Source organism: Cyanistes caeruleus, chromosome 2 (assembly GCF_971803275.1).
Source record: "Cyanistes caeruleus chromosome 2, bCyaCae1.hap1.1, whole genome shotgun sequence".
In the NCBI taxonomy this organism is placed as follows: domain Eukaryota; kingdom Metazoa; phylum Chordata; class Aves; order Passeriformes; family Paridae; genus Cyanistes; species Cyanistes caeruleus.
In genome coordinates, this window is record NC_141702.1 from 96,388,893 (window position 1) to 96,405,506 (window position 16,614).

General features: G+C 36.6%; 1 protein-coding gene across 7 annotated transcripts in view; it reads right to left on the reverse strand.

The window, feature by feature from the left end:
* The window catches only part of EML4 (EMAP like 4), a 145,810-nt gene that overhangs the window by 46,072 nt on the left and 83,124 nt on the right, over nt 1–16,614 (reverse strand). For 4 of the 7 annotated variants that reach the window (XM_086878461.1, XM_023922773.2, XM_086878460.1 and 1 more), the window contains exons 3-5: nt 10,318–10,447; nt 5,149–5,322; nt 2,929–3,057 (exon numbers count right to left, since the gene is read on the reverse strand). In XM_086878461.1, the coding sequence (XP_086734587.1) occupies nt 2,929–3,057; nt 5,149–5,322; nt 10,318–10,447 (433 nt within the window). The remainder of the gene's footprint in view (nt 1–2,928; nt 3,058–5,148; nt 5,323–10,317; nt 10,448–16,614) is intronic. The other 3 variants (XM_086878464.1, XM_086878463.1, XM_086878462.1) reach the window with 1 other exon arrangement.

Consider the following 16,614-nt stretch of genomic DNA (forward strand, 5'->3'; position numbering starts at 1 on the left):
ACACTGCATTTGGCAATACCATCAGATTCTGTGTACAGTGTAACTGCAGTATACGATGCTCAATAGTTAATCTTAATCATTGTAGTGCATTTTTATTCATATATTATTATATGCAGTTCACTATATCTTTCAAGTAACTTAGTATTTGGCCCTATGTTAAGGGCTTCTAAGAATTATTCTGATAATTACAAAATTCAAAAAGCTTTTAAAACTAAATTATAGAGGGCATGTTCCTTTGTGCACAGAAAATTCCATTTTGAGAGTGAGAACCTGTAATAACCAAATGTTTTAAGCTGCCAAACATCCTCAGGCCTGCATGCAAAGCATTTAACACCTGTCAAAATAAGCTGTCAGCACACAACAGCACAAATTTTTCTAGGAATTAACTCCATTAGACACGTGGATTAAATGTAAGAAAGTTGCACTTTCATTTATACCAATCCCTGCAGCGTTACTGGATGTGCAACACAAAGTCTTCAACAGACTGTAGTTGAGACATCTCTCCTTACCAGAGCCAGAAATGAGTTACTCATTAAAAAACTCAGTAATTTTTTAATTTTTTAATTTTTTTTGTGAGAAGGGAAGAAATACTAATTTCCAGCATCAGACCTACTTCTTAATAGAACAGCAGTCCTTGACAGGAGAACGTATTGCATAGAACGCTCTCTTGAATTCATTTGAAATTCAGCAGAAAGGTATGAGTGGCATCCAGTATTTTTAGCTGGATGGAGGTCAAATTTTTGTAACAGTGACAAAGGGTCAAGCATATGCATGAGGAAAGTCATCTCTGGCTGTCGGTGGAATCACCCTTTACCAAACTGCCAGATGAAAAATCTAAAGTGGATACCCAGTCTTGCCTGAAAACCACTGAATTGTGGCTGCTGTGGGAATCTTTTTACTTCTTACGGCTTTATCAGACTGATTTACAGTTCAGTGCTGACTTAAAGACTGAGCTGAGTAAACAAAGTTCATATCCTGGGCTGATAGTGCAAAGCATATGTAAAACATTTTTGTCCTGGGGCCCACATTAGGGGCTGGATTCTATTCCCTTGCAGAAGACTCCCGTAGCTTCAAGCAGATGAGGCCAATGTTTCAAATTGTGAATAATAAATTAAATATAACAATACGTCTTTGCACGGTACCAGCCAGTTTTTATGGAAATGTGGCACACAGAATGTGAGTAAGAAATTATTATTAATGTGTGTCCTTGTATGCAAATAGTGCCTCTGTTACAAATCTGAGCTTTAGAACAAGGGACACAACAATACAACATCCATTCTTCAATCAGGTGATGGTCTACAGTTCATCTTTGAGGCTTTACTTTTGCCAAATATAGTTAAGATATAATAGCTCCAAGTTATGAACAACTTTCTCTAACAATAATTAAAACTAATCTTTTTTTGCCCATGCTTTTGTTAGATACCTGACTTTTTTTCTATATTAGATACTATAGAAGGAAACCATTTGAGGTCTCTGAAATAAGCAGAATCATAGAAAAATGAAATAAAATACCTATTTTGACCATATCTGAACTAATATATGTGTCAATAAAAGTAAAACTTATTTTTTACTTTTAGCAAATTTAAAATATGTATCACATTGTGAAAGGTATTTTAGCAGCATAGCAAAAAAAAATCAAGGCAGAGGGTTTTGTCATTCCAAAATATTATCCAGCAGTGTCATGCTATAATCTAAACTGCCAAAGGGCTTTTAAATTCCAACAGTGAAAACCAATTATAAAAGGAAAGGAAATACTTGCAAAATATGCAGCACATAATCCCCTCACACACAGCACTCCACTGCTCTGCAGAACTCTTCAGGCTAAGGATAAAGCTTTACTAAATGTGCTGATATCCACACCCAAGATTAGTTTGCTTTTGTTCTTCCCATTCCCAGGGAAGAAGGAATGCACTTACACCACTCTTGACAATGTGTTTGAAGGTCTTAGATGCAAGCTAAGGAGGGCACTACAGACATAATCATAAAAACTGGCAATTACTCTGTAACAATCTGAAAGGTCTGAAGTGTTTTATTTGTCAGAATGGGATGGGTTTTCAGGTAGTTCTGCCTTGCACCAGTTAAGGGCTATTTGAGTGAAGATTAGTGAGCAGATCTAGGAATCTGCAAACACCAAGCTGGAAGAAGCTGCCAGCACACTGGGGGGATATTGGCAAACAGAAAAGGGGTCAGTCAAAGAATCAACACAACTATTTCAGCAAAATTTCAACAAAGCCAAAAAGAGAAATTAAGTTTGTGAATACAAAGTGTATTCACTGGCAGAGTACTGAGGACAAGAGTGGGTCCCAACAGGGGTCAACAATGAGGGATTACAGCAAGAAGCAAACTCTTGCCCCTGTGCTGACAGGAGCAGGAGTAACTACTCTGTGCTGTTCACCCCCAGAGGCCTTGACTGGAGACCACAAACCAAGCAAATCTGCTGCTGAGGAAAAGCATAAGAGGAATGGTTGGCTACAGCACATCACCTGCTGAAGGTGACACTGAAAAGAAGATCCCTGCCTATAGTCTAGAACCTGCAATGAGGAACCTGCTAAACAGTTAAACTGAGAGACCGATCTGAAATCACAAAAGTATGTTCCTACTATTACAGTCTACTTTGGAAACATATCCTATGTGAAATCCAGAAACTGACTTCAAGGAAATACACTTGCATCTTAAAATCAGCTTTAATTAGGAAAAAAAATGGAAGTTCCACATCACTGGCATTAAGCCATAAAATGTCATAATGCTGCTAATCCAAACAGGCAATATTAAAACACATTTACACAAGAATTACTTTATAATAATCTTAAAATTCCATGGTCACTTAGAGCACCAAACTGACAGGTTATGTAAGTAGTCACAGTAAAAACAAAGATGCAAAAGGTCCTAGCATATATCCTTGCTTTTATGTACGAAACCAATACATACTTGTCTGCATTCTTTGCCACTTTTGATATTAATTTAGATGTTGATGCTACTCTCATCAGCTTGTTACGACTGTCATCGGAACTCTCCCAAGCACTGTGAGCTTTTTCAACAGTCAAGGATTTCTTTATGCTAGGAGAAACAAAAGAATATTTTACAATTACAAGATAATAATGTAACAATAACTGGAACTTGTATGCAAATGGACAGATCAAGCAGCAGGAGACAAAAGCAGAGCTAGATCTTCCTTCAAGCTGCAGCATGAAACAGGGAAAAAAGATTAGTCAAAAAGTTCTAACTGGATGAATGAAAACAATTGAGCAAGACAATGCCACATTTTATCTATTCTTTTCCATTTCCAAATGCTCTTACATAAAGACTTGAACGAAATAACTCTATACTTCATTACTAAATCACTAACAAATTACAACAGTGGAAAAAATGAGGCTAAATATATAAAAGCCTTAAAGAATAAACTTTAAAAATTTAAAAATCAATTAAATAGATAACAATGTAATTTTTTTTTTCCCTGATTAACTGTTCCCCAGCTTTAGCATTGATTTCTGAGGCAGAACAGTTATATCAGATTAGTTTCATATGGAAACTTTGCAGTTAGCACATACTAAATCACATTAATGACTTTAATCTTTTTGAAACAAATGTTTGCAAACCTTTTGCATGTGTAAGACAAGCTAGGTTTGGCCTGATACTAGAGACAATTAAATCCATGAATTATGATGTAATTTTTCAACAATCTGATTGCAGACAATTTACACTAATGGGAACTTGCAAATTTTGTAGTCACTAGTTCAATAATTTCGGATATGCCTTAACCACAGAATACATGTTCAAAAAGCAACCTAGCCCAAATTATCCTTCAACCAGATAATTTAGAGTTTGCACATGTCCTGCTAATAGTATCACACTTCATCCCGTCAGAAATGCTTTTTGCAGGAGTTAAGTCCTGAAATGCAACCTTAGAAATGGCAAGCTCCTTCCACAGCACCTCAAGAGGCTCAAAGGTCCTGTGACAAACAAGTTAATCAAATCAAGTTAAACCCTTAGAAGACTAAAAAAGGCATTTATTTTTTTCCCCACACTGCAAAAGATTAGTAAGCAAGACTTCAGATATCTTTACAGGGAGATACCAGGCAAGAGAACAACAGGCCGCAAGTTCAGCTTCAGACAACTCACAGGTTTGTGCAAGACATGGAGACAGAGCCTTTATGGAGTGTTATAACATGCACCAGTCAAGTGGAAGTTTAAATATTTATAAGAGCTGTGAATTCAAGCAATGCAAGACAACAATCCTGTGAACCACAGTAAATTTCAGAGTAATCAATTTCATTTTCATTTTGTTTCAGTCTCTAAGTGCCAGAGAGTAAAAAAGAAAAAAATTTACACCTTCCAAAACAGTAAGGTGACAATGAATAAAAAAACAAAAACAAACAAACAAAAAAACCCCAAAACATGGCAAGTGATCTGCATAGTTTTGAAATTCAGAAGCTACCATCCAAATCTTAAAATCCATTTTCTTGACTTCAAAAAGCAATCTAGTATCTCTAAAACATACCTTTTTTTCCACCCCTGTGCCTAATTCCCACAAAAATGAGTGGGAACTTATAAGGCAACCCTAAATAAATTCCTGCATTTTTACTCAAGTCAAGTAGTTCTATGATCTGGGTATAAAATCATCCTGCAACCTAGCAGGAATTTAAAAGGGAAATAAAAAACACCAACAAAAACAAAACTGCAGTCACTTTATAGAACGATTTGAGAATAGAAAGTTTCTGAACCAAGGGTTGCAATGATACTAGTATTTAAAAAATACTGTTATGAGGCTTAATAAATGGCCATGTGGAAAATACACTCCATAATTCAGCTATATCAGACAAAATCTATGAAGTGTATTTGAGAAGAATCAAGTCAAAGTGATCATTATATATTTTACAATCACGGCTGATTAGAGGTAATCCACGGTATTAGGATTTTAATCTGAGAACAAAAAAACTGTGTAATCTTAAAAATATATTCAAAGAAAAACATGCATTTTTATGTATTTGTTCTGCTGCAATGCATACTGAATGCATCTTCTCTAGCAGAAAAAGTATCAAACCTTAACTTGATCATGAGATTAGAACTATTTCACATGACTTGTTGTCAAATATGAACTCAGTATCATTACAGTCATTTTCTAGTTCTGTACTGTGGTAGTGTGAAAACCTTTTAGCTGGAGCAGAACTCTTGCTTTCTGGAGTTTGCCTGTGTGTTTGGAGAGTCTGTGAGGAGGGCTGGGGAGAAGGTGATGCTTGAGTTTGTGCACTGTGATCATTAGAATGAGAGTCCTCTTTTTTTTCTTTTTGTCCTGGAGGTTTTTCCTTCTTTTTTTCTGTACCGCTGTAAAATAAAGTGTAACATAGGGAGGGAAAAAGAGAACAAGCAAATAAATTAGAAAAGTGGGAGAAAATGTCCTCTGTGAAAAGATGGGAGAGGCATTTAACAACTTACTATAAACAACCACCAAAAGAACACTTTGATTATGTACTCAATCCCTTCATGTTAGCATTTTGCTGAAATAATGTTTATCCACTAGCTCTAACAATAAAAAACAGTCAGGAAAACATGGATGATTATTTACACATTTCAGCTGTACTACATTAACTATGATTTTAAAATTAATGCAACTTTGATTTGAGAGTGTCCTTCATTCATGGTTTCTCCTACAGCAGTCAAAGCTAACACAGATTGATGCTCTACAAGAGTGCCATCCCTCAGGAAGGAACCTTCCTCTGGTTCAGAACTCCCTGACCACCTTGTGCTGCCAGCCAAGGCTCAGTGCAAGTCAAGGCAGGACTGTGACTTGTGCTGTCTCCCATTAGTGTAAGCCCACCATGAAACTGCATTTGTGAGCATACATGCTACTATCTTAGAGCTGCCACCAAAGCCCTGGAATGATGGTGCTGGTCCCTGGGCTCTCCTTGGCTGCACCAGAGATCAAAGGAAATCATCTCTGAAAACTCATGGCTGTTTTGATGTGTAGTTGACTAATATCAGATTCTCTCACCACTTCTTTAATGCCTTCAGCCATGACAGCTAAGAACACATCTTTATTTTCATAGTGCTGCATTTCTTAGTTTCGTATTTGAAACAGATTTAAATACATGCCATTACCAACCTTAAACCTATTAGAACCAAACCAAAGGTTTGCTAGGTAAACAGAAAGATTAATTAAAAGGTTCTTCTATGAAGTTACATACTTTGTAATATACTGAATCACACAAACAATACTGGGACCTAAAAGAGAAGAGTACTCTTGAGTACATGGCCTATTTCTTTTTTAAGGAAAAAAAAATTAAATCTTCCACGATAGACTTCTCAGTGAAGAAATAATGCAAGACACAAACACCAGATAAAAACATAACAGAAAGATTTTTCTCTTAGGGTCAAAGTAACCTGCAAAGTAAAAAAGAAACAGTATCTTTATGAACATGAGAATCCAATTTTTTTTCCCTCACAACAATTTCCCCCCATCTTGAATTCTTGCATTACCATAATTATTTGTATCTTCATTTACCTTTTCTCAAAACATAAAGAAAACAGGAAAGCAACATTCAAAATAAATTAATAAAAAATGGGCACCCAATTTTAACATATCATTCTTAAGAACGTCTTTTTGCTTCTTTTTTTATTTCAGTTAAAATGTATCATCTACCACTGAGAAAAAGCCTCCAAGACTTAAAGGAGTTCAACTTTTCCAACTGCTTTCAGAGAAAAGAAGCACTGAAAAACAGGTCAAAACATGAATATGAAACCCAGACATATCTGTAAGCATCACTCAGGATTTCTATTGTAAAATATACTAACTGGTTTAAAATGTCAATATAATCCATCAGAGTGACTTTTTTTTTTCAAATAAACTAGATGAAAACAAAACAAAGAATTTCACATTTCTTGAGGGCATATATGTGATCATAGAGAACAAAGCTTGGAGAACTGTGGGGTTTTGATTAATAATTTATAGCTGAAAGTCCTTAATTAACTGGTGGCACAGAAATTTATTATTATTTTTTAATCAGAAGACTTAGCTGGATACATAGCACAATACACTTAATCTTTTTGCAGTCTGTTGCAAGAAATGTAGTATAGTGAAATAAATTACTGGAATCTCTTTTCACTGAAGAAAGTCCTCTCTATTCCTACTATGACAGGTACACTCACACTTTTAATGTCCAATTTAACCATGACACATCAGCAATTCACCTCTGCACTCCCCCAGCAGGCTCAGGTGAATGCTACTTGCTGAAAGCAATGTATCATCTAACCTATCAGTTCAGTCCCATATTTTGTGTTCCTACCCAAACTCATCTTATCTGATCCTTCCCTAGAAACCACATCTTCAGTGTGGTAATCTCTTCACTGAGCTTGTCACTGCAGATTATCCATTTCACTTCTTTGCCATAAGGTTTGCTCCTTAAGTTTTTTGTTGGGCCATGAGTATTGCTGAATCACTCTGGTTTCACTCTGGACTGTAGCACAAGGTACACTTGGATTCCAACAAAGTGTTTTTATCTATCACCAGGTTGCAAGCAGGCTTCGCTTTTGACTGCCATTTTAATTTGGAAGGAAATAATGTAGATATGTGGCAGTCTGAGTACTGAATATCTTTGTTCTGAATTTATTTGGTTTGCTCACTTCTGCTAAAATCGTCAGTTTAATTGTATTATGACTGGCAAGTACAGAATGGCTCTCCCACTAATACGTCTTCTAGTAGGTCTTGTGTAACTGCTGAAACCAATTCAAAACCAGAATTTTTCTTGTGGGTTTCTAAAGACTAGTTGTTCTGGGAAGCAGTCACTTAATGCATCCAAAACTTCTTTCCAAAACCCAATTTGATGAGGCATTTCTTCAGTCTACAAGTGAATAGCTGAGAGATGTTACTATCTGTCCTAATTTTGCAGCTTCTCTCAATTTCACTTAGTACAATGTTTCATCCTTTGGACCACAATGCACTGGCATTTACTGTGGATGGTAGTCACTCTGAAACATCAAGGCTATTGTTATCAGAGGCTGTTTTCAGAAGAATGTTTAGTCTTAAGGAAAATGATCAAACAGGTCTCTGGCAGTCATTGTTTGTTTGGTTTTTGTTTGTACAAAGTATAAACCTGTTTCCTGTCCAAACTATAGGGATGAAATTTTCTCAACACATCCATTATCATATCTCTGTTAATGGGACATCATCTACCTGCTGTTCGGGAACATTCCTGGGCTCTGATTTTAGTGATTTCTGGTACTTTAGAATGCCACTGTTGAAATGAGACATCCTGCTGCTGTGGAGCTATGAAGGCAGCTGATTATATCCATGATCTCAATGTTCAGGTTTGCAGAACAAGATTAAACAGTCCAGGAAATGAAACTGCTCATTCATAGAGGAAATTCACACACGAAACTTCATCACCAGTAACAGTTTGGACACGAGTAGGCCTTCTGTTATTTTGGCTAGAGGTATGGCTGCACACAGTTAGAACATGAAAAGCCCATGGCAGGCTATGGGGTCTAAAGGTTAATTCTATGTCAGTAGATGACTGTGTCCACCTACTGCACCAGTTCAAGCTTCTGCCTGAAGAAAGGCCTGGATAAGCTGGGGTGAAACATGCCTGTCTCCTTTGGCCTCCCTCCTTTTGAACATGACAAGTGTTAGAAATAAACATGGTTACTCTGCCTTTGTAAGGAGATAGGACTACTATTGACATTTACTTGCTTTTCCTTTCCCCTTTCTCGAGCTGGTAATTTTACAAAAGAGCAAATTTGTTTCTTCCAAATACCAAATAAATTTATGTAATAAAGATATGACAGTGAAAGGAACTCCTGGAAACAGAACCTTCCTAGTCCTTTCTAAAACACGTCTTGACAAAGGGAGTCATGTGTCTTCAGCTGCACTGGAACCGTCAATACCTCCCCTGGACAGCTATCCAGGAGCTCAGGGAGAGCTGCCTTCTGCATATGAAGGTTTTCTCTTTTGGCCTATCCAGGTCTCCTTTTAAAGACCTTAACTCAGATGAAAGGGATGCCAGCCACTCCACTCTGCTCTTATGTACTCAAGGGTTGAGCAGCCAATGCATCAAGCAGGTGATTCAGCACAACTGCAAGCTGAACACCACGGGAATCGGACTGGCTCTCATCAAAGTGCCAAGAGACACAGTGGTAAGATTAATGGAAAAGTGCTAACTAAGAAATACCTTCCTGCAGGAATGTCTTTTGTCCCTGTGCATGTCACACTAGCACATAGAGACATACACTGATCACAGTCTGATCTACTGTTGAAAAGTAAATGTAAGAATTCAACAAAAAGAAACATATGTAATGCTACACAGTGGAGAAGAGCGGGGCACTACCCTCGCTTCCCAAATTCCAAAGGGCACTAAATCTTCTTCTGATTTGTTCTCATACAGTTTATAATTGCTTGCAGCATTTTTATTCCCTGAAGTATATAATTTTCCTGTCTTGCTGTACAGCACAGTATTTACATCCACACTGGAAGATAAACCAGCCACTGGAGCTACCAGAGTGCTCTACGGCGGCCAAGAATTTGTTCACATAACTTACCGGAGTTACACATTAGAGTATTCTCTGCCCTGTGGCTAAATCTGGCAGCTTGTTCTTCACAACAAACAAGAATAGGTACAAAACCTACTGCTGAAGAACCCATGCAATCACTGTCTAACAGACCCACAGAAAAAAAAGCAGTTAAGCAAACACTTTGTTTACTGTATGAAGCTGGAAGTATTACATGGAGAAAAACCACTACTGTTTGAGTCCTAGCACATTTAACTTCAAAATTACTCAAGCAATATAATTTCTTCACATTTGAGATCTGATACAGCTATTTTTCATAAGGACTAAGTAACCATATTTTGGGTTAGATTTTCTACCCAAAAATGTAAACCTTTAACTTAGGCAATTTAGTATTGTCTCATAGTTATTTTGCTATTGCCTACTTTTTAGGCTCCAGACAATGAAGTCAGTTTTGCCCTTTAATTTCCTTGACGGAAGGAAGGAGGGGGGGACAAAAAAACCAACAAAAGAAGAGCATATGAATACCAAAAGGAAAAATTTTCCATTTGCACTGGAAATACATTTTCCTATTCCCTTAGTGAGAAATCATTTTGGATACTACACACCACAGAAATACTCTCCCCATTTTTGAACTCTTTTTAGAAGTGTTCTGTGTACAGCCCAACAACATGGTAAATCTCCACAGTTTATTTGTGCCTTACTGGACTTCAGGCAGCTCTGCTGAGTGTTGTGCAGAGACAAAATATCAAACTCTTGCTCTGTGTGGTTTTGGGGTTTTTTAATATATAAAAAATTTGAATTTTAATAACGATTTGGTACCTTTTTGCAGCAGATGAAAGTGTTTCTTTTCTGGCAACAGAAACGGATGAACTGTGGCTTGTTTTCCTGCTTCCTGTGCTCCCATTAGTTATACATGACATCGAGATAGCTTCTCTGAGGCTTGGCTGACCTAGAAAAAAGCAATATTGAAGAATGTAAGGTTTTATAGCTATATCCAAAGGTCCACATGAACAACAAAAAGCTCTCAGTGGTGGACCTGGTATCACACAGCAGCAGCCTCAGCATTCAGGACAAACATCCAGTGACATATATTCATGAAACCTTAACCTAAGAAGCTGGACTTGGGAATCCTGGGACACTAAGGCAGGCAAGAGCATGATGTGACAGAGGTCAGTTTCTCTACTGCTATAATTTCATAAAAGAATTGTCAAGATATTTAAGGGTTGTGATTCTAAGGATAAAACAAAAAACAAACAAAAAACCCACAAGATTTTCAGTTTCATTTCAGCTGCCCCTTCCATCTTAAAATACCTTTCAGTATATGCCGTATGGTATAGCTATTAAGTTTCTGATACTGCTCACTCTGTGAAACATCTGCCATATCCAGTGAACATTACAGACTTTCTCCAGGGATGAATCAAGAGGGTATATGTAAAGAAGGCTGCTGTCTGTCAGATGCCCACTTCACTCATTGCAGAATTTTAAAACTATGCAGTGAATGTGGGAGGGGATTGCAAGGAAGACAAGGGGGAGCACAGGCTCTTCTATTTTCAGAGCTGAATGCTAGCCTGGCAATTAGCTCCCAGACTTGCCTCTTCCACAAAATGCCAGTGAAATACAAGGCATTTTGCTTGAACTTGATATTTCATCCTTTCCCACTAACTGCCTTTCTTTTTGTGCCTGTTTTATTTCCAATGTCTTAATCAGAGGAGAATTTTGCCCCTTCCTCCTTTAAAGTCCTACACTTGTACTTTTCCCTTCTGAAGTATAATGTGCCCTGAGAAAGATCACTGAGCAAATTTCACATTAAGCATCCAAAAATCAGTGGAAACTTTTGAGCCCCTCTGTGTCACATACCCATTTCACAGACAGCAAATTTCTATTGCATCTCAGGGTTGTGACTGCCGGTCACTCTGACTTCAGTAACAAACACGGAGGACACGACCAACAGAAAAATAACAGATCTGTGTTCATGGCAGGCTTTGAATAGTGTGAGATAGATAAGGCATGAGGCCACACATTGAAGATAAAAGTGAGGAGTAAAACAGCAGCTGGGGAAAATCGACAGCTCTGTGAACAAACTCACACAGATGCCTCACTTGAACACTACCAGCCATGTGTCACAGCACAGCTCTTTCAAGCAGGTTGAGAGGCAAATTGATTCTTGTTTTAAACTACCACATTATATACAAGAGATACTCATCAAGGGAATATTAGATGTCAGAACTATTTGGATGAATGCAGAAATGGGCTGGCCTATACAAACCAAACACTACTTCAAATGCACCAAGCAGCGTGCTATCACATCTGAAATTCCGATCAGGAAAGCCAAAAGGAGCATGTGGAATATCCCAGGCAGAAATGAGAATAAAGGAAATGTGAAAAAAAGTAAAGACACACTTAAAACCAAAAAACGCTTCAAAGATCATTGTTCTTCCTAAATTCCATATAAATCAATTTGGCATGACTCTTTCTAACTGGTAGTTTTTAGAGACTGTTTTATTTGCAACATAAACATTTAGAATAAAAATTTTGTTCTTGAGTTTGTTTTAATATACTGCTCAAAAGCTCAAGAGATTTTTTTACCCCATGTAACTCAGATGCAAGAACAAAAGCTCCTGAGCTTAGAAAGCACATTTACTATAGAAGTCTATAAATTAGCTTCTTTTATTTTCAGTGACAAAGTCATCTTCTTTGTGGAGATGCATAATATCAAGGCCCATGATTCACTCTTGAACTGTATATGACCTTAACATCTCTGTCTGCTCATTGAAATAGATTAATGTCTCTCCAACCAGCTCTAGCATGGCTTTCCAGAAATGTGAATCAGGAGACGTAACAGCAGTAATTCCCAGCGTGGTGGGTAAGGCATTCAGTAGGATGCATAAAGGACAACACTGCTACACAACAGGCACAGGAACTTATTAAGACGGGGAACACACTGTCAGTGTGCAAGCAGCACACTGCTATTTTGTTTACTGACTACATCTAGAATATCTCCCCCTTCTAGGTATGGAAAGTGTTACTTCCTGCTTATGTCCAGGGACAAAACTGATTACAAATAAAACTCTACATCAGCGTATACCCATGACAGGAATGTGCACTGCTCCATGTAATGATGAATACAATAACAATAAAAAAGGGATCCAGACAGCAGCTTTGGGATTGTTTTCCAGTAAGGTGGATATTGATGGTAGATTGGCAAAGTACTTCCTAATGTCAACAAGTGATATGCAAAATCCCATTTGAGATTAAAATTTTTGAATTGAAGTCAAAACTATTTTTGCAAAATGACTAACAGTTAAACATAACCCAGATTAAAAACTGCAGTGAAAATTTTCTTTTTCAAGTGTCAAAAAATGTATCAGGCTTTCTTACACTCCAAAACAAAATCTTGGTCAGCGTGACACACTCAATGTGCAATAAAATGTAAAAAAAAAAAAAAAAAAGCAGCAAAAACCCCCAACAAACAAAAATCCCCAAACCCCACACTCAACACCCATAAGAAACAAGACACCTTCAAAAATTCTCTATATACTGCATATTAATTAGATAGTCAAAAGTGACTTTAGAATAACTGCTTTTAAAGGGAAGAAAAAAATTCAATTAATCATCTGCAATTATATGCAAAGAAAATGCATTTATATTTTAAACCATGAAAAGGAAAGGCGAGTTGAAGTTCTGTGCACATCCCAGTGAAGCCTGGATGTTGACAGAGACACACCAGGGGGATCTTCCCAGCTGGGTCACAAGTGCAAGGAAGCTGACCCACCACTCCAAAACACAGGACATCTCTGCAGTCAAAAGATGTCAAAAATTAACAACACAGTAACTTTCTTTGATGCAGAGATAGTCCTTCATAGTTGTCAAGCGCTTTTGCTTCAGAGACCTGGAAATAATGAAGTGGCACAGGAGAACACAAATTCCAGATCAATACACTGAAACAATTGGTTGTCCTAGCACTGCGCTGCACATCTCTGCCAATACCATGTCACACGCCACCTCCTAGCATAAACAGTCTGAAATTTTTTGGACTGAATGGCACTTAGCTTTATCTGCTAGTTTGGAACAAAAGCCAGACATAAACTGAATGTAGAATGAAAGGCAGTGCATGGTGACCAGGATTAAAGCCAAACTGTCAGAGATCAAAGTGGTAAAAATGTATTTTATGGAACAGATTCATCTCTGTTCTGATAATTTTCACAGAAAAGTATCTGTAGGGTTCAAAAGAAACACTTTATTAACATCTGTCAAGTACACAAATGTGTGAATGAAAGATAAGTAGGATTAGAAAAAACAGACCACAATAAACCAGAAATCTATTTCAAATTCTTTATCAGCTTTGATTAGCTAACTAGGGAAAAAATGAAGCCAAGCTGTTAGAGAGAGTGGTAAGTTTGAAAATGTGTGTCTTGTGATAACATGAGAGCTTTTCCCTCCAAATATACTTACAAGGTGCTAGAGCTGAGAATCAATTAGTAACTCACTTTTCTTCCCAAACCCAAAACTTAGAATATTTTACATTAAAATGTAGTTTATTCTGTTATCAAATATATTTACTGAAACAATTTCCTCAATTTCTTTGTATTTACTAATATTTTGACAGGTAAACTGCCTTTTTTTACAAGGAAAAAACCAAACACTTGTTTGTCTTCTTCAGATAATTTTAATTTAAAATAAGTAGCTGTAGCTACATTAAAGTTACTTTTCTGGGCACTTAATTGAAGTGGATTTAAAAGAAAAAGCTCAAGAAATAACACCTTACAAAAATTAAGAAGTCGATCTCTTAAAGGTAGATTTTTCTCTCTTTTTCCCATTAAGGCTTACAATAACCAAATCCTTCAACAACCTTGAACCACTTGACTTTCAGCAAAATGCAATTCAAGATTATAAACATATTAAATGCCATGGGGTTTTCTGCCTGGAATGACAGAAAACCAATTTAGTACTCTTACTAAAGAAGTGCACAGTGTGCGTAACTCACCAAAAAGCCCACAGAGCTGTGGAAAACCAGCCAGAAATAGTTCATGAGTATAGCAGAATGCAAGATTTTATCTGCACTTCCTTCCTAATAGAACAACATCAAAATCAATAGAAATTATGACAAATCTTAGACTTAGTTTAAGGTGTTGCAATGAGTTGTACAAAAGCAGCTAACTTTTGTCATAGCTCTGCTTCCAGACTCTCAAAGGATGTCAAGTCCCTCAGCCCATGGAAGATGCTGGCAAAGAAACAGTCTGGGAGCACAAAAACTCTTTTCCAAGAGAGTACTGTGTTCTGTACAGTATTTTCTTCAGCACTCTGTTTTATTCAACTACTTCACTTACATACTAAGAGTCAAATTTTGATTAAAACTTCTGAAGTTGAAAAAGTGTCCTCTTCTTCTATCACACAAAGACAGTTCAGGTTTCAAATAATGAACAAAACAAATCAGGATAAATAGTTCAGTTCACTACCTGTGGGTTATGCTTCTTGTTTAATAATCAAATTTTAAGACAACTAAGTTTCAACAAACTTTATGATTCTTATAGTAATTACAACTAGCTGAAAAAAACTAAACATTCTTTTAGTATTTTTCAGTGGAAGCCAAATTTCAACTGACAGCTATTAAACATACATTATTTGTCATTTCCTAGTAAAAGGAAAAGAACTAGCCAAATAGAGGCATGTTAATAAGCAACAGTTTGAGAGTTGACAGCTCTCAAACAACTTGAGCTCCAAGGGCATCTGTCCTAGTAGGTACATAAGTAGGTAAATAAACTAACTTAGATGTTAAGAGTAATTAAATATTTATTTTTAGATTTCCAACAAGATTTTTATAAATAATGACTTAACCCATATATTTCTAACTTTAAATGATCCTCATAGGGATATAAAACTAATTTTTCAGGTGTTAGGGGAGCCATGGCAGGCATTTTAAAACATACTACAGGAAACTGAAGACTTGTTTGTCCAATGGCTTATTCAAATCACACAGCCCTTTTTCTTCTCCCTTCTATATTATTTTATATACTTTCCCAGAGGCACCATCTACATGCTCAACCAATTGTGAAGTGGGCTAATTTTAAGCAGAGGAAATCAAATTTTATAACTATGTAAATTGAAACAATTTGATATACTCTGGCAAACAACCGATGAAAAAGCTACTCAAATAAATAAGAGTTTTCATTTGAAAAAGTTAGTGACAACATTGAACTCTTTCAGCATTACACTTCTTAGTTTGACAAACATCATGGAGAATAGCAGAGTACCACTTAAGAAAATTTGCTCATACTGTTCTAAAAGAAGAACACAGATGCACAAAACATACCCAAAACTGTAAGCATATGGAAAAAGAATAAATATACTTAAAACCACAACTGAAAATATTCCTCTACAATGAACAAGATTAGGTTACAGAACTTTAAAAAAACCTCTGAGCCTTGCTCTTCACTTCTTCCTAAACTTGGTTTAGCTGGCTAGTGACCCTTAGCTCATTAATGCCCTCTAAATCCAAACTCTTTAAATAAAGGAAAATATACGAAAAACATCAAGAACAGGAAGTGTAACAGAAGAAAAAGAAAATATTCAGTAAGTCACAGCAGAAGATAGGAAAAAATGGGAAGAAATGCAGAAAGAACAGATGGCACTAAAACCAGTACCTGGGAAATGCATTAAGACCTCAGGAGTACCATTATTTGTTATGTGAGCATGCAGCCTGCAGACTTCAATAGGACTTTTCCCATGAGTAAAATGACCCACATACAAGCTTGCCAGCTTAGTTTTAATATTTTGGATAACAACCTATATCACACCACTGCCATAAGCATTTTCCTATTTAAACTTCTATTGTCTGTTTTTTTAACATTTACTGATAGACAACATAAAGATGTACTCAGTTATTAGAACAGTTCTGCTTATTGAATAGTGTATAGACTAAAAAACACAAAAATCTGTCCCATGCTTTCATTAATGAAGCTTGCTGAACACCTGGAGTCAATTTTTGTTAACAAAAACCAAAATGACTTAATGTTGGTGAAATGAAACCATTGTTGAGATAAGGTAAAAATGACATCTGAAGTACTTACACAAGTGGAATGAGATGGAATTTGATGAGACATGCTATTTCATACAAGA